The 23,616-nt window shown below is 54.6% G+C and overlaps 1 protein-coding gene and 1 non-coding gene across 7 annotated transcripts in view; both read right to left on the bottom strand.

Moving 5' to 3' along the window:
* The window catches only part of CROCC (ciliary rootlet coiled-coil, rootletin), a 43,003-nt gene extending 22,616 nt beyond the window's left edge, over nucleotides 1-20,387 (bottom strand). For 4 of the 6 annotated variants that reach the window (XM_066375187.1, XM_066375188.1, XM_066375189.1 and 1 more), the window contains exons 1-14: nucleotides 14,172-14,300; nucleotides 13,568-13,709; nucleotides 12,246-12,400; nucleotides 7,193-7,378; nucleotides 7,013-7,096; nucleotides 6,878-6,939; nucleotides 6,634-6,799; nucleotides 5,753-5,859; nucleotides 4,329-4,565; nucleotides 3,790-3,886; nucleotides 3,062-3,145; nucleotides 2,410-2,643; nucleotides 1,464-1,663; nucleotides 156-338 (exon numbers count right to left, since the gene is read on the bottom strand). In XM_066375187.1, coding sequence (XP_066231284.1) covers nucleotides 156-338; nucleotides 1,464-1,663; nucleotides 2,410-2,643; nucleotides 3,062-3,145; nucleotides 3,790-3,886; nucleotides 4,329-4,565; nucleotides 5,753-5,859; nucleotides 6,634-6,799; nucleotides 6,878-6,939; nucleotides 7,013-7,096; nucleotides 7,193-7,378; nucleotides 12,246-12,400; nucleotides 13,568-13,709; nucleotides 14,172-14,231 — 1,997 coding nt within the window. In that variant the 5' untranslated portion in view covers nucleotides 14,232-14,300. Of the gene's footprint in view, nucleotides 1-155; nucleotides 339-1,463; nucleotides 1,664-2,409; nucleotides 2,644-3,061; nucleotides 3,146-3,789; nucleotides 3,887-4,328; nucleotides 4,566-5,752; nucleotides 5,860-6,633; nucleotides 6,800-6,877; nucleotides 6,940-7,012; nucleotides 7,097-7,192; nucleotides 7,379-12,245; nucleotides 12,401-13,567; nucleotides 13,710-14,171; nucleotides 14,301-20,127 lie in introns of those variants that run through there. The other 2 variants (XM_066375193.1, XM_066375192.1) reach the window with 2 other exon arrangements.
* TRNAP-AGG (transfer RNA proline (anticodon AGG)) lies at nucleotides 17,488-17,563 on the bottom strand. The gene has a single exon. It is a non-coding gene; the product is annotated as a tRNA-Pro (tRNA).
* Nucleotides 20,388-23,616: the final 3,229 nt, after the last annotated feature.

Below are 23,616 nucleotides of genomic sequence, written 5' to 3'. Positions count from 1 at the left end.
CTGATTAGAAGACCCTCCACCAGAGGGGTGCCATGAGGACTTCTCAAGATGGTACGAGGACCAGGACACAGCAGGTGCTTTCTAGCCTCCAGGAACACTGTCAGAGCCCCAGGGCCCATTCAAGCGGTCCTGGCAAGAAGGCAGAAGCTACTGACCTACGCTCGAGCTCCCTGCGTGCCCGCACACTGTCCTGCACAGTGTCCTCCCGCTCTTCCTCCAGCTGGTCCCGCTGGCGCCGCAGCTCCTCCTGTGTCACCTGCAGCTTCTCCCTCTCCTGCCGCAGCTCCTCAGCCTGCTGCTGGGCTGCCTGCAGGCTGTGGGCGAGGCTGTTCTTCTCCCTGCAGGCCCAGGGGAGGGGGAGATGAAGGGGATGCAAGGGCTACTCCCCATGGGAAGATGGCTGTCCTATTGTCCTAGGTGTGAGCCAGATCCTTCATCCTCTAAGGCACCTGCTTCCAGGAAGCCTTCCCTGACTATGCCCAAGGCCAGCTCATTTCATCTACATCTCCCTAAGCTGAAACTTCCTGACAGAGGTAACCTGGCTTTCCTTCTTTCCACAAGTGCATACTTGGGGACCCAGGGGAACAGACGGAAGCAGTGGCAGTATCTCCCAGTATGTCACCAGGCTGAAGAGGTTAGGCTCCTGAGACATGTGGGCAATTTTGCTGCCAACTTGCTAATCCATATGACCAGGAAATGCCCCCATCATCCCTCAATTCTGGAAGGCCTAGGAGAGCTGGGTCTGTCCGAATCTCACAGAGTCCTACTGCACAGGCCAACAGAACATGGTAGCCAGGGCAGGACAGGGGGCACAAGCAACTGGGAACTTGACAATTTGTGGAGCGTTGCCATTTTCCCAACTCCAGAAGTTGCAAGCAGTGTGAGGGGCTCTCCTTCTGAGCCAGCTATAGTTTCCAGCTCAAGATTCGGGCTGATGGTTGTCACGTCCTTCACTGTCCTACCTCGTCACTTGAAGTAGCCACCCTTAAGCACTGTAGATACAAAGGCTGGCAGTAGGTGGGAAAAAATGTACAACATGCTATTAAGTAAAAATAGCAGAATGCAGAATGAGGTGTTCACTGGGACTACAAAATATCAAAAGCTCTCCTCCTTCCAAGGCGTGGGAAGCACTGGTTTCACTACCAGTTCCAATTCCTATCCCCGGCCACATCACTGCATCGCTGTATGAACTTGGACAAGCCTCTCAACCTCAGGAGAGTAAGGGTTCCGAACTGCATGAGTTTGGCAGGAAGACTAATTGAAGATAATACATAAAGTGCTTGGCAATGGGCCAGCACACAGTAGGTGTACAGGTGATGTGCACTACCTCACTGCCAAGAAACATACACGCATGGCTAGTTATGACCATATGTCACCAGGCTGTCCACATGCTTACAGGCCTGGGCTGTCATTAGGCCCAGACACTGATTTACTCTCCAAGGCCCCCGCTACCTCCCAGGCACCTGCTCAGGAGGTCGATGGCAGTCCGCAGACGCTGGGCCTCGCGCTGGGCATCCTCCTGGGCCTGGGTGGCCCCATCAGCCTTATCCCGCACACGCTGCAGCTGCTCCTCCAGAGCACGGCGCTCACCCTCGCTGTCACTAAGCTGCTTCCGCAACGTGCCCAGGAGGTCCTGGCTGGCCTCATAGCGCCCACGCATGTCCTGTAGCATGGCAACCACTGAGTCTGGGGGAGCCCTAAAAAGCCCTCAGCCCCCTGCTACTCTCTGCTGGTTCCAGGGATATATACCAGCCTATTCTGTGGCCCAGGCCTGCGACAGAAGAGTGGGGCCAATCTCCAGACTAGGTTTCCAGTTCCCTTCACTGTGCCCTCACCACCTCTTTGAGCCCTCCACCAGGGCTCTGAGCCTCCGTCTCCCTGAGGTCCCCAGCAACCCTGACATAAGTCCCCAGGATGCCAGGCAAACCATCAAGCACACCTCTCCCAGGTTCTGACTAGACTAACCCAGGGCTCCTCCCTTTTGTATCATGGTCTTGACTCTACCCTCAGGCACCTCTCTGCCTCAAGTTCCCAAGCTCCTCTCATCCGAGGCAGAATCCTCCTCCCAGGCCTTTACCCAGGGTCCTAGCTCTACCTGTCCTATTAGGCAATTTCATCCCTCTTTCGATACCAGGCTCCTCCCTCCTCAGACTCCGCCTCCAGCTATCCAAGCCCCTCCCACTCTGGGCTCAAATTCTATCCCAGAGCTCTCGGCAATCTCTATGGATCCTGACTCAGGTGTCCTTTCTGGGCTCTGACTCCACCTTGTGAAGCTCAGATTCGGCCTTGTACCAATGGTTCATCCCTGGGCTGCCTAAGGCCCTCCCCAGGACTTGGGCTCCAATGCAGGATGCTCAGGCCCCACCCCCCGGCTGGCCCCTCCCCTAGGATGCTCAGGCCCCTTCCTACCTGGACTTGTAGCTGGCGCTTGTGCAGAGCAGAGTGGATCAGAGCCAGCATGGAGGAGTCAGAGCAGGCTGGGGACGGGCCTCGGCGTGGGGAGCGGCCGCGGCCGGGGGAGGAGCGCCGCTGCGGGGATGGAGTTCGGAGGCCCGAGAGCCCCCGCAGACTGCCGTCGGATGCATCCGCAGTGTGCTCAGAGCCACTTAGCTGGACGCCACTCTCCATGTCAGACAGGACGGCCTGTGGGGTGCGGGAGAGAGGCAGAGGGAAGAGGGAAGCGGTGAGGTTAGCTGGGCAAAGAAGCCCAGGTGGGGCAGCAGGGCCAAAGGGGACGCAGGGGCCGTGTGTCCACTTTCACCCCAAAGTCTGCAGCACATCCTAAGTTCCTTTCCTACAAGTCTTCCTGACTCCATGGCCACTAGCTCACAGCCCTCAGCCAGCCAGGTATGGTCTCCCATGTATTGCAAAGGCATCATTCAGCCCTTCCCACAGGTGGGCCTGAGCCTGCCTTGCTTCTCACAGGAGGGGTCCCCAGGTTCCACAACCACTTGCAGTTCAGTTCAGGGCCACCAGAGGGTGTGATAGCTCTGGCTGTCTGGCCTTGCCCCGCCCAGGGCTCCCACCCCTCTGGCTTCGCAGGGACCCTTCCGCCTCACACCTGTGCCAGGTCCCTCAAGGTCTGCTGCAGCCCCTCTCCCTCCTCCGTCTCCAGGGCCGCCTGCTCCTGGAGCTGCAGGGACTCCTGGAGTGGTGTTAATGAGACAAGGAAAGGGTGGTCAGGGTCTCTGCCCTAATCTGAAACCCACTCACATCCCTCCCTGGCTCCCTACCCACCAGGTAGCCTCTAAGGCCATGACCACAGTCCAGCTGCCTGGTCGACCTCCAAGAATCCCCAAGGTCCTTAACAGACTAGGTCAGAAAAGTGGTGTCCCACCTCAAGTCACAGCCTACTGGGGGAGAGCTGGACATAGATCTGAGCCTGGACCCACACGGAAGGTGACCAACCCAGGCAGTACCCTTGAGGGGTGTCCTTCTGGTGGGGAGGCAGCTGAGTCCCAAGAAAAGAGCCCTAGGCTAGCAGGACACAAGCATGGGCTCAAGTCCTATCTCCCCAGTTTCCTGGCTCTGAGACGCTGGGCAAGTGTTTCCCCTTGGGCCTCGGGTTCCTCATCTGTATAATGGGGATAATGCTGTAAGGCCGCTGAGAGGGTGAAATGGGATAAAAGAGGTGAATGTGCTCACACTAGGTGCTCAATTAATGAGGGGTGACACAGTCTGAGTGGGTGCTCCAGGCTGGCCCGTGTGGCCCAGCCCTCAGCCTGTGCCCACAGATCTGGTCGGTGCCCCATCCTGCCCGGCCACGGCTCCAGGGCAGCTGCGTCTTACCAGGGCCTCCAGCTTCTCAGTGAGGGCCTTGTTGACCCGATCCTTCTCCAGGTTCTGGTTCTGAAGGCGCTCCACTGTCAGGGCCAGCTCTGCCACTCTGGGGATGGGAGAGCAACAGAGGTGAATGGGAGACCCACCCCAGCTGGTCCTCAAACCCTCCAGCTCTGTCCTGCATGCTTCCCCAAACCTGAAGCAGGGACCCCTAGGATTCGCCTCCCTAGCTGTATGACCTTGAGTAAGACACTGCTCTCTGAGCCTCAGACTTCTCATCTGTAATTGAGAATGAGGTTGCCACCCACTTTGTCCCCCAGGAGAAGCACTCTGGGACTTGTCTAGGTTGCCGGAACTGGGAGCATATTTGGGATCAGAGTTGAACTGCTTGTGATGTGTCCTGGGCCAGAGCCCTCTGGACCTCAGTCTCCCACGCTGCCAAACGGCGTACCTGAGAAGACTGGCTGAGCTCGAGCAGGGGAAGGGCCTGCTCCCAGTGACCAGAACTCCTCCTCCCCTGCCTCGCGTGGTACCCACCAGGCACCCACCTGGCATTGAGGTCGGCCTTGTCCAGGTTGCTTTGCCTCTGTAGCTGGGCCAGGCCCTCCTCCTGGAACGCCTTGTTGCGTAGCTGCTCCTCCAGCTGAGCCTGCAGCAGCACCTGCTTCTCCAGGGCGGCCTCGGCCCGGCTCTCTGCCAGCCGCAGGCCCACACTCAGCCCCAGGCCCGCTTCCTGGACAGCTCGTGAGGTCCGGGCCAACTCCCCTCCCAGCTGCAGCAGGTCTCTAGTGGAGAGAACACGTGGCAGGGATGGGGTGGGGGTGGACTCCCAATGTCAATTAAAACTACATGGGATGCCATTTGTCACTATCAGATTGGGAAAAAGAAGTCACATAACACATGGTGTGGGCGAGGCTGTGGGGAACAAGCCTTTCTGGCTGTACTCTCTGCCTGGAGCGTTCTGGCTCTGCCAGTTAAAACCCTACCCATCCCGAGGCCAGTGCCATTTCCACCTCCTCTAGGAAGCATTTCTCTGACCTCTCACCCCTTCCATCCTTCTGAGCAACCGGGACATTCTCTCTCTTCTACTTTCTTTTTTTTAAATTATTTTATTTTATTTTATTTTATTTATTTTTACAGAGACAGAGAGAGATGTCAGAGAGAGGGATAGATAGGGACAGACAGGCAGGAACAGAGAGAGATGAGAAGCATCAATCATCAGTTTTTTGTTGTGGCACTTTAGTTGTTCATTGATTGCTTTCTCATATGTGCCTTGACTGTGGGGCTACAGCAGACCGAGTGACCCCTTGCTCGAGCCAGCGACCTTGGGTCCTAGCTGGTGAACTTTGCTCAAACCAGATGAGCCCGCACTCAAGCTGGTGACCTCGGGGTCTCGAACCTGGGTCCTCTGCATCCCAGTCCGACGCTCTATCCACTGCGCCACCGCCTGGTCAGGCTCTCTTCTACTTTCATGTCACTGACCACTTATTTCCCCAGTCTAGAATTTTAAGGGTCTATTTTTTTTTCAGCACTAGAGGTGGTAAGGGTCCTCAGGAGCAGAAGCTGAATAATCTAGTGAATTAAAAATAGAAGCTGTAAATCCTGATTCAGCCACTTACTGCTATGTGACCTGGGGAAGGTCTCTCTACCTCTCTGAGCCTTACTATCCTCACCTGTAAAATGGGAACGATTACGGTTCCTACCTGACAGAGGTGCTGTGGCTATGAGATGAAATGAAACGTACAAAGAGCCGAGCTCAGAGGAGACACCTAGTAAAAGCTGACCACTACGACTGTGGTAAGAGTTCATTATTACTAGTTGCTTCTGCATCTCCAAAGGCCTGGCACACAGGAGGGATGTGGGGAAGGACTGATGTTCAACTGAGTTGAGTTGAATTCAATTTAAAAGCGAGGTTGCCTCCCAGCTGCTGCTGCATCTCCCTAAGCCACCCCCTCCTCCGGCCGGGCCTCACCTCTCGGTGGACATCTTCACCTCGCTGACCAGCCGCCGGACGCCCACAACCTGCCTCCAGAGGAGGAGCAGGCGGCTGTGCTCGTTGCTGAAGTAGGCATTGAAGGACTGGAGGGAAGACGGGCTGAGTGAGGGGCTGGGGGGAGGGCCACCCACTTCCTCCCCAGCTCTGACCATCCTTAGAGACACGGCTGCCCAGGGAGGGGGTCTTCCTGTGGGCCAGGTCTGCACCTGCACACAGGGCTGTGTCAAAGCTGTCACCCTCAGACTCCCAAGCCTCCCTCTGGCACAGGGAAATGAGTTCCCATGCCTCTAACAGCTGCAAGAGGCAACACTAAAGGGTAAAAAGTGCCGGCACCTAGGTCTGCACCCCAGCTGCCTGGCTGGGCAGGTTACTTAGCCTCTCTTTACAGTGAGGACAACAGCATCTACCACATTTGGTTGTTATGAGAAATGGGAAATGAACACATGGGACATGCTAATCAAGGCCAACTGTCACTATGACAACTATTTACCTCTCCTAAAGGGCTCACCTGGCCAGCAGGGCCATCGCGCTCCTTGTCCCTAAGCCTGAGTCCTCACCACTCTACACAGGCCCTTCCCCTGGGGTCAGGCTAGAGCAGTGGTTCTCAACCTTTCTAATGCCGTGACCCCGCAATACAGTTCCTCATGTTGTGGTGACCCCAAACCAAAAAATAATTTTGGTGGCTACTTCATAACTGTAATTTTGCTACAGTTATGATTCGGAATGTAAATACCTGATATGCATTATGTATTTTCCGATGGCTTTAGGCGACCCCGCCGGGGTCACGACCCACAGGTTGAGAACCGCTGGGCTAGACCCAAGAGGCCCCACTGGCCTCCAAGCACTCCCGTGCCCACCTCCTCCTCGCGCCTCCACGCCGCCTCCCGCTGCTCCAGCTCCTTGCAGCTGCGTGTCCAGTCACTGGTCACCTTGCGTATGTCCTCAGTCAGGGCCTGATTGGCTGAGCTTGCCTGGTCCAGCTGCTCTCGAAGCATAGCATTCACCTGGGCCAGGCTGCTGCTCCTGGGTGGGACAGAGAGGGACCAGTAGGCCCCTGACCGCCTGCCCTGCCAGCCATGCCCTTTCCCCGCAGTGCCTCACCTCTGCTGCTCCTCCTCCAGGCGGATGAGGGTGCTCTCCAGGTCTTGGCTGTGCTCTGCATCCTGGGAGAGAGAAGAAGGCATCAGGTTGGACCCGTGGATGGAAGGGTCTTCCCCGCCCTGCCCTGGTACCCACCCTCAGCCGCTGCTGCTCCAGCTCCGTGGATCTCTCCAACAGCTGCTGCTCCAGCTCTGAGCACTTCTTCTTATACTGGAGAATCTGGGGATGAGTGGGAGCCCATGGTTAGCCCCAGGGGCTGGGGGCAGGGCAAAGCGAGCACATGGGTAGGCAGGAGCAGGGGTGGGCAGCCCTGACCTTGGCCTGCAGCCGCTGCACAAGCTGGGCCTGCCGCTGCTGGCCCTCCTGGTAGGCCTGCAGCTTTCGCCGGTAGGAGGCCTGCTCCTCCTGCAGCTGCCTCCGCAGCTCCACGCTCTGCTGCGCCAGCCCCCTGGGCTCCTGCGTTTCGAGCTCCCCAGACTCCAGCCGCATAGCCTGCTCCAGCTGCAGGGAAGGGCCCTAGGTGAGAGTCCTGGGCCTTCAGGGAAGGCAGACGCAGGCCTCTGCAGGGGGCACCAGGCTGGGCCCAGACTTAGAATACTTTGCAGACACATTTGGGCAGGCCCAGGATGCAATGGACATATGCATGAGCTATTGCAGCTGTGTATGGACAGGCAGACAGGACGTGCATGGACACGCAGACAGGATGTGCATGGACACATTCGGGTGGACCCATAAATGTGTGCATGCACGTGGGGGTAAACCTTAGAGCCCTGCGTGCACTGTGAGCCTCTCCTCCAAAACAACTAACCCCACTGTGGTTGATGATTATTAGATCCACGCCCATGTCTCCCCACCCCCACCCCAAATGAGCTCAGGAAAGCCTGGATTTTTGTTCCCTTTTGTTTCTCAGACCTAGAACAGTGTTAGTGGCGTGTTCGTTGAAATCATGAATTAATGGCATAAGCACATATGAACACATTCAAACATAACCATCAACATACGCATGCATATTGCACTTAGAGACATGCACATACATAGGCACAGAGGGGTGTCAAACATTCCCAGGGTGACACGGGTGAACTCCCCTGCTCCCCCACTCCCCATACACACTCATATTTGAAAGAGGTGGTGTAACACACCACGTGGGCTTATTAATGCCCTGAGCCCCAGCCCAGCCTCAGGCTGCCACCTCTCCCAACCTCATGGGAAGCCTCTGCTGTCAGCGCCCTTCCTCCACGCCCAGGCAGCTTGCAGTCCCTTCACCATCAGGCCCTGTGGGCACAGGAAGGGTGCCTGCCTGGCTCTGGCTGCCCCCACTAGCCTTGGGACTCCCGAGTCTCCTTAGGCACCTGCTGGTCCCAGGGGGCCCCTCAGCCTCCTCCACCTGTTGGGAGGCAACTGAAGATGAGTTAAACTAACAGAGGAGTGACAGTGCCCAGAGAGAGCCAACGGGATGACAGCCCAGCCCAGGGGACTCTGACACCAGCCCACACTCACCATCTACAGCCCAGACAGGGCATTCACACGTCCCCCCACGTCCAGTCCTGGGGAAGCCAACAGCAAAGACGGCTACTCTCACCCACACTAATAACGGGCCAGGCCAGGTTAGTGACAGGTGCCGGCCCCCTCCTCTTGTTCCCCGCACTGACTCAGTATGCCCAGGAGATGCTCTGAGAGCCACTGAGAAAGCTAAAAGCAACTTTATCAGCACGTGGAAGGGTGACTGTGGCCACTGCGGTGCCACCCACAGGGAGGGGCTGGTGGGGGCTGCTTGAAGGCTTCACTTCAAGTGAGGGGAACACAGTCTGAAGATGTGGGAGATGGTACACAGGAGGGCTCTGCCTGGGGGATGGGCACAGGCCCGTGATAAGTCCACCTAAGTCAGGTGACAGGCAGTGTCCCCATCTGAGGTGCTGGCAGCGGCACCAAAATGCTGTGTGTGTCGTGCATCGATGCAGGTGTAACTCGCAGGTGTAGCTCACAGGTGTGAGTGGGGAGTGTTTTGTCATTTGTTTCCACCTGGGACCCTGTGTGACTCTATATCTGGGCCTTCATGGGGACCTGGGAGAAGTGGTGTCTGCGGTTGCAGGTCTAGGCTGAGGTGCAGGTGTGGGTGCATCTGTGTGTACCCACGTGTTCGTGTGTCTGTAGGTCTGCGTGCACAACTCTAAGTGGGTGAGTTTGGAGAGCGTGTCTGGACTCTGTGTCTGTGGTGTGCGTAACAGCGACTCAATGCTTTGCTCTTTGTGCATACCTTTGGCAGTGTGTGTCCACAAGATGTGAGACAATCTGTTGTGTTGTCTACAGAATGGGCGTATCCAGTGATGTGACTGTATATCTGACTGACATGGTCCACATCTGGGTGGGACTGTGCGGTGTCTGGCCGCAGTGCAGCTTCGGCTGTGGTGAGTTTGCGTTTCTGTGTGGTGTGTTTTGTACATCTGTGCGTGTCTGTGTAGGGTCTGACTGTGGCCTGTGTTGTGTGTGTTTTACACAGCTGTCTGGACCAGCTGCTGTTTGCCTCTAGGATATAGAGGGGTCCAGGCAGTTGTCGGGTACTCCACTCACAGCCAGGCCCAGGCCACTCTGGGCCACACCTCACCCCTTTCCACAGAATTCACCCTTCACAAAACAGCCTTTCAATTTACTTGTAATTCAAAAGGAAAGGAGGGTGTCACCAAGCCAGGGATGAAAGAAGTTTACAGTCTCCCCTAGCAACTGCTGCCCTAGTACCATTATTATTAGTCGAGTCACTCTGTCCAGGTTGCCATGGACACAGGGAGCCCAGGAGGTCCATTCTGTGGAGCCCAGGGGGGCGTGGCCACTCCCTCCTGCCCATCCCAGCTGCTTCACCCAACATCTGCTCCTCAGGGACAGGAAGAAGGGGGGGGGTTGGGGGCTCCACGGGGAACCTAAGGGCCTCCCTCTGAACCTGGGCTCCACTGGGAGCCCCTGCCTCAGTTTCCTTACATGCAATCAGCAGGACACAGATCCCGACCCTGCTTGCACTCTTTCCCCGGGGATGCTGTGGGGTTTAAAGAGTCGGAACAAACACACTGACTGCCCCCAACCTAGCCCGCATGCAACAGTTATGGCCACAGGGCAGGCCCTGCCACCTGTAGTGTGGGAACAAGTGGGCAACAGGGAGAGGTAGAGCCACAGGACCTAAGAGCCCAGACCAGGCGCCTCATGCCAGCTCCACCACGGACTGGACCGTGGGCCTATCACGCCCATCTCTGGGCCTGTTTCCCATCGCAATAAGGTGAGCTCCAGGCTCTGATGTTCCCAGTGGGCCCACAATCCAGGAAAGGCCTGGAGGTCATTCTCCTCCAATCCTGCCTCCAGGTGGGGCTGCAATGATACCATCCCCGATAGAGACCACTCAAGCACCAGGCTCGCTCTACCAGTTACTGAGGGACCTCCCTGGTCACATGATGGAATTTTCTAGACTTAGCAGACCCCCTTCTCCCGTGCTGTGGCCCCAGCTGCTGTGTCCTAGCAGAAAAAGGACCTATCACCTGCCACTTCTTCTTCCCTTCTCCTGCTAGCCAGTGGGGCAGTGCTGGCTTCATTGTCGGTCAGAAGCTGGGATTTAAGAGGTGGCCGCCTGTGAGCCTGGCACTGTGCCACGGGGCAAAGATGACAGGCATAAACTGGGAGGGGGTTGGCTCAGGGCCCCGTCACCACTGACAATGTGGAACTGGAGCCAGTGCACCTTCTACACCCCCTGCAAACCCTGGGAAAACTAGCTCTAAGCTATCCTCAGTGCTGGGGGCCACTGTGAGCCCCCCACCATTTCTCTTCAAGACCCAACAAGTCAGGGGCTTGTCTGGGCAGACACATACCAGGACCCAGGCACAGCCTACAACCACACTCGGAAATGCATATTCCACTCCCAAAAGGGGTATGCAAGCCTCTTCGTGAACGGGTTGCTCAGGGGTCCCAGTACCACATAGGGGACCCTAGGCCAGCTTCAGTCTCCCATCTGCAACATCAGAGCACATGTCTGAGGTCCTGCCCCGTGGAACTCCCAGCCCAAGTGTCTCTTCCCATACCCAAGAACCAAAACTGTAATGCAGAGCCCTGGGCTGGGAGTCGAGAGATTAGATTAATTGGCTGTGTGACCCTGAAGCACTCACTGTGCTTTCCCTCTCTAAGCCTCTGTTATCTCCTCTGTTAAATGAGCATATCAATCATCCAACTTTTTTTTTTTTTTTTACAGAGACACAGAGTCAGAGAGAGGGATAGATAGGGACAGACAGACAGGAACAAAGAGAGATAAGAAGCATCAATCATCAGTTTTTCATTGCGACACCTTAGTTGTTCATTGATTGCTTTCTCATATGTGCCTTGACCGTGGGCCTTCAGCAGACTGAGTAACTCCTTGCTCAAGCCAGCGACCTTGGGTCCAAGCTGGCAAGCTCTGCTCAAACCAGATGAGCCCGCGCTCAAGCTGACGACCTCAGGGTCTCAAACCTGGGTCCTCTGCATCCCACTCCAACGTTCTATCCACTGTGCCACCGCCTGGTCAGGCACAATCATCCCAACTTTAAATGTAAAGCACCCAGCACCTGTCTGGCAAGTAGTAGGCACTCAATAAGCCAAAGCTACTATGATGACTGTTATTAATATGCGCACATCTTCCATCTACATATGTTCCCTTGCCTTGTGCAACTCTCTCACCACTTTCAGCCACTATCAACTTCCCAGGGTTACCTCCTACAAGCCTGGAGTTCCAGGGTACAGAGAATAACCTGTACCACTGGCCCTGGCTCACAGACCTCCTGGCCCAGGCCCTGGGACCCCTGCAAGCCTGCAGCTTCTTCCCAGGGCATGTGAATCCCGTCTGGACATGAAGACAGGCCTGGCTTCTCACCTTCCATGGCTGGGCCACACTCCCATGGAAAGCGGCAGCAGGTCTGTGGCTGCCTGTGCTTACCCCAGTCTGCCCCAGAGCCCAGCTACTATTGGGTGAACCCCAAGGCCGAAGTATATGGGAGCACAGAGGGATGCCCATAGACTCAAGGGGTGGCAGGGACCTCTAGGGGTCTTATTCTCTATGTCCCCCACACCCAAGCAGGCCTGGGACAGACAGTAAAGAAATACTCCTGGTGCTGGACACTTTATTCTATTAACTCATTGATTCCTCAAAACTCCATTTCGTATTACCATCCCCTCTATAGAAAACAGACTTGGAGAGCGGCGTTTTGCTCAAGGCCATTCAAGTTAACAGAGCCAAAATTCGAATCCAGGCTGGTCTGAGTCCAGGCCCACCTTTGGCCCAGTATGCAGGCCTACCCTGGCCGTCTCCATAACCTCACAGCGAGGGAGCCCCTGGGCTAGCTCTCAGCCCCCGGGCAGTACCCACCCTCTCGCTGACTGCGTTGTACTTGATGGCCAGCTCATCGCGCTCCGCACGGCTCTGGGCCAGCAGGTCCTCCACTCGGGACAGCTCCTGCTGCAGCAGCTGGTTCTCTTCCTGCAGTGACAGCATGGATGCCATCTCTGTGGCCGACAGTGGGTCTGGAGAGGGACAGCAGGCATATGATTGGCTTCCACCTGGGTCCAGGGGGACATCTTTCCCCTGCAGGTGCCGTTCCCATCAGTTGGGGCAGGAAGATGGACCAGAACCCAGGGAAGGAGTGGATGTAGCACCAGGCTGCACAAACAGAGCTGAAGAACAGAAGGAAGGCAAAGCAACAGGCCTAGGAATAGACTTAGAGTGGACAAGCTGAAGTATGTCCCCAGCAGGCTGGGAGGGACAGGAGGGAGGCTTGGTAGGAGTCTGCAGACTTGGCCCCAAGTTCTAGCTCCCTCCTTCTCCAATTACTACTACTCACTGGACCTCAGTTTTGTGGACCTGTAAAATGGGTGGAATGGTAACCAGACCATGCCAGGATAGCAGGAAAGCCTGACTTAAGGGACGGGCTTCATGTAACTTCTGAGGCCAGGACTCAAGATAGTGTAGGTCAGGTTGTGAGGAGGAGGAGGAAGAAGAGGAAAAAAAGGAAGGCCAGAGGGTAATGGAACCCCACCCTGTGGCTTCCCTTCCATGGTGCAACTGGACATATTCCATGGGCCTCTATGCTCTTCCAGCCTGGGTGAGGGCTCTCTAGGACCCTGTCTGTGGCTCTAGGGGCCCCAATGTCTCTGCTGCCAAGGAAGCTGAGGGTGGACAAGAATCATGGCAGGAACACCAGAAACACTGCAGCGTGACTGAGTGTGCCCCTCCCAGACGCTCAACCCCCATATTTGGTTGTGAGTGCCGCCCACCAAGAGGAGCAGGGCCCCATCATCTTTCCTGGGGGCAGGGAAGAGTGGACAGTACCACCTCTTGGACTTCTGCAAAGCCCTGAGATAAACTGAACTGCTCTCCCCCTATAATCTCTGGGTCAGCCAGCTCACACCTTCCCTGGGAGATAATATGGTATTTGGGTCTAAGTCTTTACAGCAAGGAGGGACTCCTTCTAGCAGCAATACATGGGGAACACGTCTAGGCAAATTATACCTCTGAGCCTCCATTTCCTCATCTGTAAAACGGGTCCTTCCATCATAGGGGTGTACCTGCCTCCCAGCAAGGAGACATGGAAGCTGCAATCACCGTCATTATCATGACTACTGAGGAGGGATGTGAGAAGAGGTAAGCTGTGCTCAGGGTCTGTGCAGGGGAGTGGGAGGGTGGGGTGGTACCTGAGCTCTCAGGCTGGGAGAAGTTTCGGGTGACAATCTCCCTGATGCAGGCAGGCAGGTGGGCAGGATGACAGTCCCGGGCTGGGTCCTGCACACTCGGGCTCCTCTCCTGGCCCGGCCCTAGGACGCTGCTCTCCAGTATCTGCGGGGAAAGAGAGAGGGTCTGAGGGGAGCCTGGGACCCTGGGCACTTTGACCTGAGTGGGAAGAAGCAAAGTCCTGTCGCCCAAGATGTGGGTGCCCAGGAAATCACCCAAATGGAAGGAAGTCTGGAAGTCAGACAAAAACACCCCATGGGAGGACACTCCAGAAAACCAAACCCCACTGCGGCAGCACAGAGTATTGGACTGGGAGCTCAGCTCGGATCCAGTTCCAAACTAGATGAGTGAGGACCGCTCTGTGCCAACACTAAAGTCAGGGAGGAAGGCCCCCCCTACCCTCCACAGAGCACTGGGACATGGGAGCCACAGCAGTTAAGCCCTGCACACCCCTCTACCTCTAGTCATCAGGCTGGGAGCTGTAAACTGGACCCCCAAGATGCACCCACTCCTCACGGACTCCATCTAGAGAGACTAGATGTGGTGGGCACAGCCCTCAGGACTCACCTGGATAACCGTCTCCAGGGCCAGCTGGACCTCCAATGACCCCTCCAGCCCCAAACTCATGGGGGGAGGCTGTGGGCACTCCTTTCCAGGCCCTTCTCCAGGGCCCCAGACTAGCTCAGTCCACCCAGCCCACCCCACAGCCAGACTGCTGTGCTGAGCACTGGGCAGATTAGGCTTAAATCCTCGGCTCCCATGTGACCACAGGGGTGGGAGGGGCCGAGCTGAGGGTGGAGGAAGGGATGGAAAGCAGAGGGGAGAAAAGTGAGGCAGAGGGGAACAGAAGGAAGATTTAGGATATGGAGGGGGAGGGGACTAGAGAGAGGAAGAGGTGGCGGAGAAAGGGAAGGAGAGAGAGGGGGAGGGGAGGGGAGGGACTAGGAAAAAAGGCTTTTCAACACACACACATACACACACACACACCCATTCTCCCCACCCTCCTGAACTGCTGGGTCCTAGAGACCCCCAAGCTCAGGGGACAGGGTCAGCATCCAGGGAAGGGGAAAGGCCAGAATCTTCGAGAAAGTTTGTTAAGAATGTACAGGTGTGGGCAAAAGTAGGTCTACAGTTGTGAGTACACGAAACAGAGTTTATTCTTGTGTTATTTATTGCATTTTTGTCCCTATGAACAAAAGCCTACTTTTGCCCAGCTCTGTTATTTGCAAGGTGCTAGGTGACTTTTCCCACATCAGTGCAGGGCAGATAACACAGGTTGTAGAATCGCCCCGACCAGGCAAGGAGCTGAACCCCCTCACCTCCTTTCCCCCTTCCCCACCCTCGGTGGTGTGCCTCTCTGAGACTCGGGGTCTTAGTGGCAGATGTGGATCTCATGGAACTGTCTAGGGATTAAACAAACTATCACGTGTGCATAGAGCATGTGACTCAGTGCCGAATTCCCAGAGAACATTCAATAAATACTGGTTCTGTTCATGCAAAAACGGGAAACATACAGGCCCTGTACCCTAGGGCTCTGGGGCTCAGCTGTCCATGCACCGCCTCCCATTGTTCTTTCCCTGTGGCCAGGAGGCTGGAGACTATTTGTTCGGCTCACAGCTCTGGAGTCGGGGTCAGATCTGGGGTCACATCAAAGTCCACTCTATCACTTGACAGTCTGATCTTGTACAAATCACCGCTCTGAGCCTCAGTTTCCTCATTTCTTCTTCTTTTTTTAATGTTTATTTTATTGATTTTAGAGATGGGAAGGGCACACGTGAGAGAGAGAAACAGGACCAGTGACCTGAGCTTGTATGTGCCCTGACCAGGAATTGAACCAGCAACCTCTGTGCTTTGGGACGATGCCCTAATCAACTGACCTATCCAGCCAGGGTTCCTCATTTCTAAAGAGTACTTTATTTTTTAATTTTTATTTTTTTACAGAGACAGAACGAGAGTCAGAGAGAGGGATAGATAGGGACAGACAGACAGGAACACAGAGAGATGAGAAGCATCAATCATCAGTTTTTCGTTGTGGCACTTTAGTTGTTCATTGATTGCTTTCTCATATGTACCTTGACCGTGGGGCTACAGCAGACTGAGTAATCCCTTGCTCAAGCCAGCAACCTTGGGTCCAAGCTGGTGAGCTTTGTTCAAACCAGATGAGCCCACGTTCAAGCTGGTGACCTTGGGGGTCTCGAACATGGGTCCTTCCGCATCCCAGTCTGACGCTCTATCCACTGCGCCACCACCTGGTCAGGCGGTTCCTCATTTCTAAAATAGGGCCTACAGCACCTGCCATATAGAGTTGCTGGGAGATCACATGGATTGAAAGGTATAGGGGTTTAGAGCCATAGCTGGCCATGTGGTCAGTAGTTAGTGAATGGCAGCTGCTGTCCCCATTGGTCATTAGCATCATGTGTCTGAGCTCCTGCTGCCTCTGGGCCCTCAGCCTCAGGGAACCCTCTAAATGCTGTGTCCCATACCAGTCTTGTTTGCATTATCTTATTAAATCTTCATCTCAACCCACTTCCAGATGAGAAAATCAAGGTTCAGAGAGGTGAGGCTCTGACTTATTCAAGGTGGTAAGTCCATAACTCATTCCACTTAGGCAGGCAGCCTCCCCATAGTGCCTTAGGGCAAAGCCCGGGCCCTTGCTCCTCAAGGCTCCACTACTGCGTCTAGGTCAGACCCAGGAATGCGGCAGGTGCTGCATAAATGCACATCAGTCCAGCCTGGACCCCTCACCCCCAACCAGGGAATCTGTTCTGTAGATGGAAAACCAGGAGAAACCAGGTAAAAAAGATAAGTGCCACCACTTGCCTTGGCAACCAAGGCCAGATTTAGGTAAAATTAAACTCAGCCAGAGGCAGAGCAATGCCACTACAAAACCCTGGGACCCTCTTTTTCTCACCTCTTGACAGCCCCCAGAAACACCCCTACAGGCTGTACACCCATAACCAGAGCAGGGGTGGGCCACAGACACCCCAATGCCAGGTTCTCCATCCCGGCCTGCCCAGCTTGGCAGAGAGGGTGCCCCTGATGTGCTTGGTGAACTGAATTATTCTGTGCCCTCCTCCAGCCAGTGCCCTAAGGGAAGTGGGGGGAGGGAGCAGGATGACAGAACCATGGGTACCGGGAGAAACCAACCTGTTGGCTCTACCCACAAAGTTCTCCCCTAGAACCTAGAGACCTATTGGGTTCTGTGAGTCCCAAGAAATCATAGTTAAACCTTCTGTGTATGTATACAGTTTTCCAACGCCTGCAGCTTCCACCCAATTCTCAAAACAATGATGGAATTCCTCACGGGAAAGGGCTGGATGTTATAGCTTCAGCCTCTGACTGCCAGGATTCCAATCTTGGCTATGCCTCCCCACCAGATGTGTGACCGTGAGCCAGTGACTTTGCCTCTCTGATCCTCTGTTTCCTTATCTCTGAAATGGGATAATAACGGTGCCTGCTTCTGTCAAGAGGATTAAATAAGATGCTTGCTTAGTGTGTGACTAAATTCAGTGTGACTAAGCCACTATGTGTTCACCAAAACACGTTTCTGATTCTTCTTTTTTTTTTTTTTTTCTTTCATTTTTCTGAAGCTGGAAACAGGGAGAGACAGTCAGACAGACTCCCGCATGCGCCCGACCGGGATCCACCCGGCACGCCCACCAGGGGCGAAGCTCTGCCCACCAGGGGCCGATGCTCTGCCCATCCTGGGCGTCGCCATGTTGCGACCAGAGCCACTCTAGCGCCTGAGGCAGAGGCCACAGAGCCATCCCCAGTGCCCGGGCCATCCTTGCTCCAATGGAGCCTTGGCTGCGGGAGGGGAAGAGAGAGACAGAGAGGAAAGTGCGGCGGAGGGGTGGAGAAGCAAATGGGCGCTTCTCCTGTGTGCCCTGGCCGGGAATCGAACCCGGGTCCTCCGCACCCTAGGCCGACGCTCTACCGCTGAGCCAACCGGCCAGGGCCTCTGATTCTTCTTAGGATAAAGGCTAGAAGCCATTCCCCAGACTCCTGTTGTAGTCAGATGTGGCCATGTGATCAAGTTCTGGCCAGTATAATTAAGACAGAAAGAATGTGTGCCACTTTAGACTTGGCCCAGAAAAACCTCCCGTGAGGAATTATCTCCTTGCCTGTCCACTAGCCGTAAGGAAACAATGCCAAGGTCCTGGGGCCAGAGCCAAAGCTGGAAGGGGTCTGGGTCACCAGGTAGAAAGCCACCTACCAAACACCAACAAGGCTTTTCATGAAGAAATAAACTTCTACTGGGTTAAGCCTCTGAGACTTCTGGGTTTCACTATCAGCGAGTATTATCTTACTCACTACACACTGTTAAACAGTGGATAAGTGTTAGCTATGATTTGTGTTATCATTACTATCACAAGTATTATTGTCTCCCCTGTACTCAATCTAGAACCCTGTGCCCAGTACACCATCATTGTTTGCAGATCAAAAAATTCTTCAGCCTGACCTGTGGTGGCACAGTGGCTAAAGCATTGACCTGGAACGCTAAGGTCGCTGGTTCAAAACCCTGGGCTTGCCTGGTCAAGGCACATATGGGAGTTGATGCTTCCTGTTCCCCACCTTCCCCCCCCCCCCCCATCTCTCTCTCTCTCTCCTCTCTAAAATGAATAAATAAAATCTTTAAAAAAGAAAATTCTTCAAAGATTGCTTGTGAGTTTCAAACATACTCGACACTTTTGCCCACTCGTCTCTTCTTTATTCTCCAGTTACTCACTAGAAATTAAAACAAAAATACTGTACCAACCAACAGCCAGATCTTGTACAAATACAAAAACTTTCTATTTGTATACTTTATCTCTTTTAACCTTCTTGGCAGCCCTGTGATGCGGTACAATTCTACCCATTTTATAGATGACAACATTAAGGCTCGGTGAAGTTAAATAACTTGCACAAAGTCACCCATGAAGGGCTGAAGCCACAGGTGAGACCCTGGCATGCCTGGTTCCACAATGTAGTGCTTGCTGTGTGCCAGACACCATCCTAGGCCTCTGGTGTGCATTATATAAAGCCACTGTACTTGTATCCTACATGCCATCTCTTGCTTGGACTGCTGAGATGGCTCCTCATAGGTCTCCCTGCTTGCCCTCTTGTCCCCTACCCCAGTCTATTCTCACACAGTCAAGATCACATCCCTCTCCTGTTCAACCCTCCCACCCCCGCCCCGCCACTTCATCCTACTGCCCCCTATCACACTCAAAATAAAACTCCAAGACCTGCCACAGCGAACAAGGCCTGCCTGATCTGGTCCGGGCCCACCTCTCCCATAGCGTCTCCCTCCCTCTCCCCCTTGCTCATCCTACTCCAGCACTTGCTGGCTTTCTTAATGCTTAAGCACAGCCCACAGGCTCCCACAGGTTCCCACCTCAGGACCTTTGCACCTGCCACTTTTGCTGCCTGGAATGCTCTTCCCCCTTCCTTTCATGGCTGTCTCCTGCTTGTCAACCAGATCTTGGCTCAAAAATGTCACCTCTGAAAGAGAAAGCCCTGACCTCCCAGCTAAAGCAGTCCCTGCCAGTGGTCATTCACTGTTTTCTCCAACACGTATGTGGTGTCTCCTCTACCAGTAGGGACCAAGTTGGCCTTGTTTACTGCCGTTTCCACGGTGCCTAAGGCCCAAAGCTCCATGAACAGCTTCTGAGCAAATGAATGAAGGCTAAGAGATAAATAATAATATAAGAAGCTAAGTGAAAAATATAGTAAAGAAACAATCTCCCTGGACTTCAGCAGGGTCACACTGAGCAAGCCTTGGCCAGGGGTGACATTGTCCACAGCCTGGGACCCAGGAAGGACTCCCAGTGAATACATACATATCCAGCACCTGCTGTATCCCAGGAGTTCAGGGTAAAAACTGGGTAGTGCCACCTCTGTAGGGCTCCTGGGTGGGAGGGGTGCCCATCCCCTGGGCTTAAGAGAAATATGGGAGAGGAACTAAGTCAGAGAAACCCCCAGGAGCTAGGGGTTTTGATTCCTGAGGTCTTTCTTGACCCCTGCTCCTTTCTGAGGAGCATAGTCTACCCTTAATCTCTGGTCAGCTCCTGGTTTATTTATTAAGCAACTGCTGTGAGCTCAGCCAAGGAAAAGAAGAAATCTCAGATGAAAACCATCAGAAGATACTCTCCTGAAACCCTCCCCCAGTGTCCCATTTCTCCAGATAAATCCTGGCTTCAGAGGAAGCTGGGGAGACTGGCCACCACACGGTCAGAAATCGGCCCAGAGTACTTGGGTTTGCATAAAAATCACGATTAGCCTGTTCAAAATGCCAATCACAGAGACTCAGGCCCCATTCTGAGAAACCCAAGGAGCGGAGGGTCCAAATCCCTGAACAGGTTGTGTCAGCTCGGGCAACTGAATTGACCGCTCTGGGCCTTAGTGTCCTCATCCCTAAAATGGAACTACTTTCAACTCCTAAGCCTACACTGAAGGTGAAACGCCATCCCACACGGTACCGGTCCACGGAAGCCGCAGTAAGGGGTCTTGTTCGTGGTGACAGTCGGGAAGGGCCTCCTACCGCAGCTCAGCCAGGTAGAGCGAGGAGAACCCCGGAGCGGAGGGGCGCTCCTTGGGCGCCTGCAGGCCGCCGCGTCCGAGTAGGCCCCCGCCTCTTCCCGCCCACCCCGGCCCGAGCCCCGGGCAGGACGGGAACAGGACGCGGCAGGATGTCCGCAGATCCCGTGGGCGCACGCTCCGCAGCCGGGCCCGGCGGGAAACCCGCGAGTGAGCCTGGAGCGCCCCCAGGGCCCGGGACGCCGCTCCAGCCCGCCTCTGCGCGCGCTCGCCTTCCCACCCTCTGCGCACCGCAACCTCAGCCCAGCGGCCCCGCCCGCGCGGCACGCCGCCTCCTGTCGCCCGAGCGCACGTTGCGTGCCTGAGACTCTGGCCCGCGGGAGCGCGCGCCGTCGGCCCCCTACCTTCGCGCGTTGCCGCCGCTGCCGAGGCCGAGCGGGTCTGGCAGGGCGGGGTCAGGGGCGGGGCCCGATTCCGTCCCGCCCATCTCCCCGCGTGCCCGGGCCCGAGGGCGCGCTCCGGGGATGGAGCAGGGCGGGGTGAGGCCGCGGTAGGCGTGCGGTAGGCGTGCGGTAGGCGTGCGGTAGGCGTGCGGTAGGCGTGCTGCAGCCAGGTCTATGGAGCGCTCACTTCGGACAGGCACTGGTTGGAGGTTCTTCATAGATCGCATTTACTTCTTCGGACAACTCAGGAAACAGAGATTATTAGCTCCTTTTGCATAAACGGGAAATTGAAGATTAAGCAAATCGGGCCAGGTCTCGCAGCGGCAAATTGGCAGAGCAGAATCAGAACCCAGAGCCAGCTGCATAGTCTCACCGCAATCTCGGCTCCTGCTTCCTGGCCTCAAAGGTCTAGAACTCCTAAACTCTGCCTCAACCCAGCGCCCAACCAGCCTGAAGGAGCATTCCTGCCTGCCCCCTCGGAGCCTTGTAGCAATACTGAAGCTTCAATGACTTGACCTGTTGGAAGAATGTCTTTGTTTTCCTAATTGACCAGCAACCTTGGATGAGATCCTCTGGCCTCATTTTGTTTATCCGTAAAATGGTGGAACCCCATCCACTGACAGTTCCTTCTCACAAGCTCATGTGCCTCCCCCAACTGGATAAAACCAAAGAGGAAGCCATGGGTTAGAAACTAAACAATGACGTCATTTCTATTGTAATAGTACATTAGGCTCCCTGTCCCTCTCCATTCTTGAAGGCATTGGAGCAAATTGTTCATTTCCAAGGGGTAGGTTGGCCTGAATTTCTAGGGCTGAGGCAAGGGTGTGCTTTGTTTGAAAAAGCATGTTGCATTTTATGATTTTAATTTGGAAAATAGTAGATACCCAGAAGGTCAGTAGCAAACCTGTAGCTGATGGTTCTGTCTTTCTCCATGGTGGGAGGGGGATAAGTGGGAGTTCATCTTTGTCAAAGAGGAGCTGGCTTTTTACATCTGAGAAACCGCACTAGGGTCTGCCACTGTGCCCTTTGGGCTCTGTGACCTAGGGATGGCACTGGTAAGGCTGTGACCTGGGCCAGGCCTGAGCACTATTCATCAGAGAGAGTTGGGTCAATCCCTGGGACTTGGGGTATGGAGGGGTGCAAGGTTAGGAGGAGTAGGGCACAGCCCAGCTTAGGGAGGGCTGACTGACCTCTGCCAGTACGCCCACTGGCCCCCAGGTGTCCCAGCATGGCCCAGGTCTGTGTCACTCTGTTTGGTGTTCCCAGATTGCTAAATCCCCTATCTAGGCCCTGGTGGGCTCATAACCTCACCCAGTCCACTTCTGTTCTTGCCTGTCCCTGCAGAGCCCTCATATGGCCAGGAATCCATCCTTGTGCCACCCTCCAGGAGACCTGCCTGATGCCTGGGCCTACCCAGGCCCCTCTCCCCCCAGGCTCCCTTAGTGAGCGGTCCCTGCCCATCACAGGCTGCCTGCACTGACTGCGCACCACACTGCACTGGTTGCTTCTTCTTGGAGTTTCTCATTCTGTCCTCGGACCCTCTGAACTCTTCTATGAAGCAAGACCTAGGCTGCAAAACAGGTTCTAGGATTATTTCCAGGTTATAGGTGAAGAGACTGAGACTCAGAAAGGTGCCAAAGTCACTTGCCCAAGGACACACAACAGAAAGCTCAGTGGCTTCTAAGCAGTGCTCTTTCCTATACACCATGCTGAGTCATGTGAGATTTTGAGAGTGCAGCAGACTGAGCTTTCTCTCTCCTTGACCCTCCCTTTTACCTCTGGAGTCCAAGGGGCCTCCTGCAGGGAGGCAAATATTTTTACCAGCCTCCTCCGGAAGGCCTCTGGCTTCCATCTCTATGATGAGGCTGGGTCCCCTGCTATGCTAACTCGTGGCTCAGCTCAGCCTGCCCTTCAGTTATTTGAATCCCCAGGGCTGCTGCCTACTGGTAACCCTGCCCCATAACCAGATGGTACCCGGTCCAGTGATTCCTGGGACCAACAACCAGGAGGGAGCTGTGCTAGGTACTCACCTGCTCACTGCAGAGGATTCTAAATCTGTAGCTCAGGTAACTGGGAAACAAGTGACAGTTACCTCCCTCAGGTCGCTAGGGCCAAGCGCCTGCCTAACCCAGATGCTAGGCTGGGTTGGACTCTGCTCACCACCAGTAAAATCACATTAACCAGGAGGCTTAGAGTTCGGGTGTTCCGGTTAACTGGATTTGATGGACAGATGTCTTAAGGTTAACTTGCAAAGTCTTTCTATAATGCCTGACTTTAATAGCAAAAAATCTGAAAGCTCGAAATGTCCAGCAATGGGGTACTTTCCCATATAAGTCATGGTTGTTCATTTAATGGAATATTATGAAGTCACTCCAAATATTACAAAGGAACATTCAGTGACTGGAGAAATGGTTACAAGATAGTAGATGAAAGGATTCAGAACAGTAGGACAGAACAAGCTCATATTTGCACAAGAAAAATGAAATATTTATTCCTTATATCTAGATATAATAGGAAAAAGATGAGAAGACACAAAAATTTTGACCGTGCTCTATATCTTTGGGTGTTGGTATGACTGATGACCTTTTTTTAAAATTTTATTTTATTTTTTATATTTTTCTGAAGTGAGAAGCAGGGAGACAGAGAGACAGACTCCTGCATGTGCCCGACCGGGGTCCACCCGGCATTCCCACCAGGGGGCGATGCTCTGCCCATCTGGGGCGTTGCTCCGTTGCACCTGGAGCCATTCTAGCACCTGAGGCGGAGGCCATGGAGCCATCCTCAGTGCCCGGGCCAACTGTGCTCCAATGGAGCCTTAGCTGCAAGAGGGGAAGAGAGAGATAGAGAGAATGGTGGAGAAGCAGATGGGCACTTCTCCTGTGTGCCCTGACCGGGAATCGAACCCGTAACTTCCACATGCTGGGCCAACACTCTACCACTGATCCAACCAGCAGGGTCAATTGATGATCCTTTCTTTTTTTTTTTTTTTTTTTACAGAGACAGAGAGAGAGTCAAAGAGAGGGATAGACAGGGACGGACAGACAGACAGG

The sequence above is a fragment of the Saccopteryx leptura genome, chromosome 3, assembly GCF_036850995.1.
Source record: "Saccopteryx leptura isolate mSacLep1 chromosome 3, mSacLep1_pri_phased_curated, whole genome shotgun sequence".
NCBI classification, from domain to species: Eukaryota; Metazoa; Chordata; class Mammalia; order Chiroptera; family Emballonuridae; genus Saccopteryx; species Saccopteryx leptura.
This window is presented reverse-complemented; position numbering and strand designations above follow the sequence as displayed.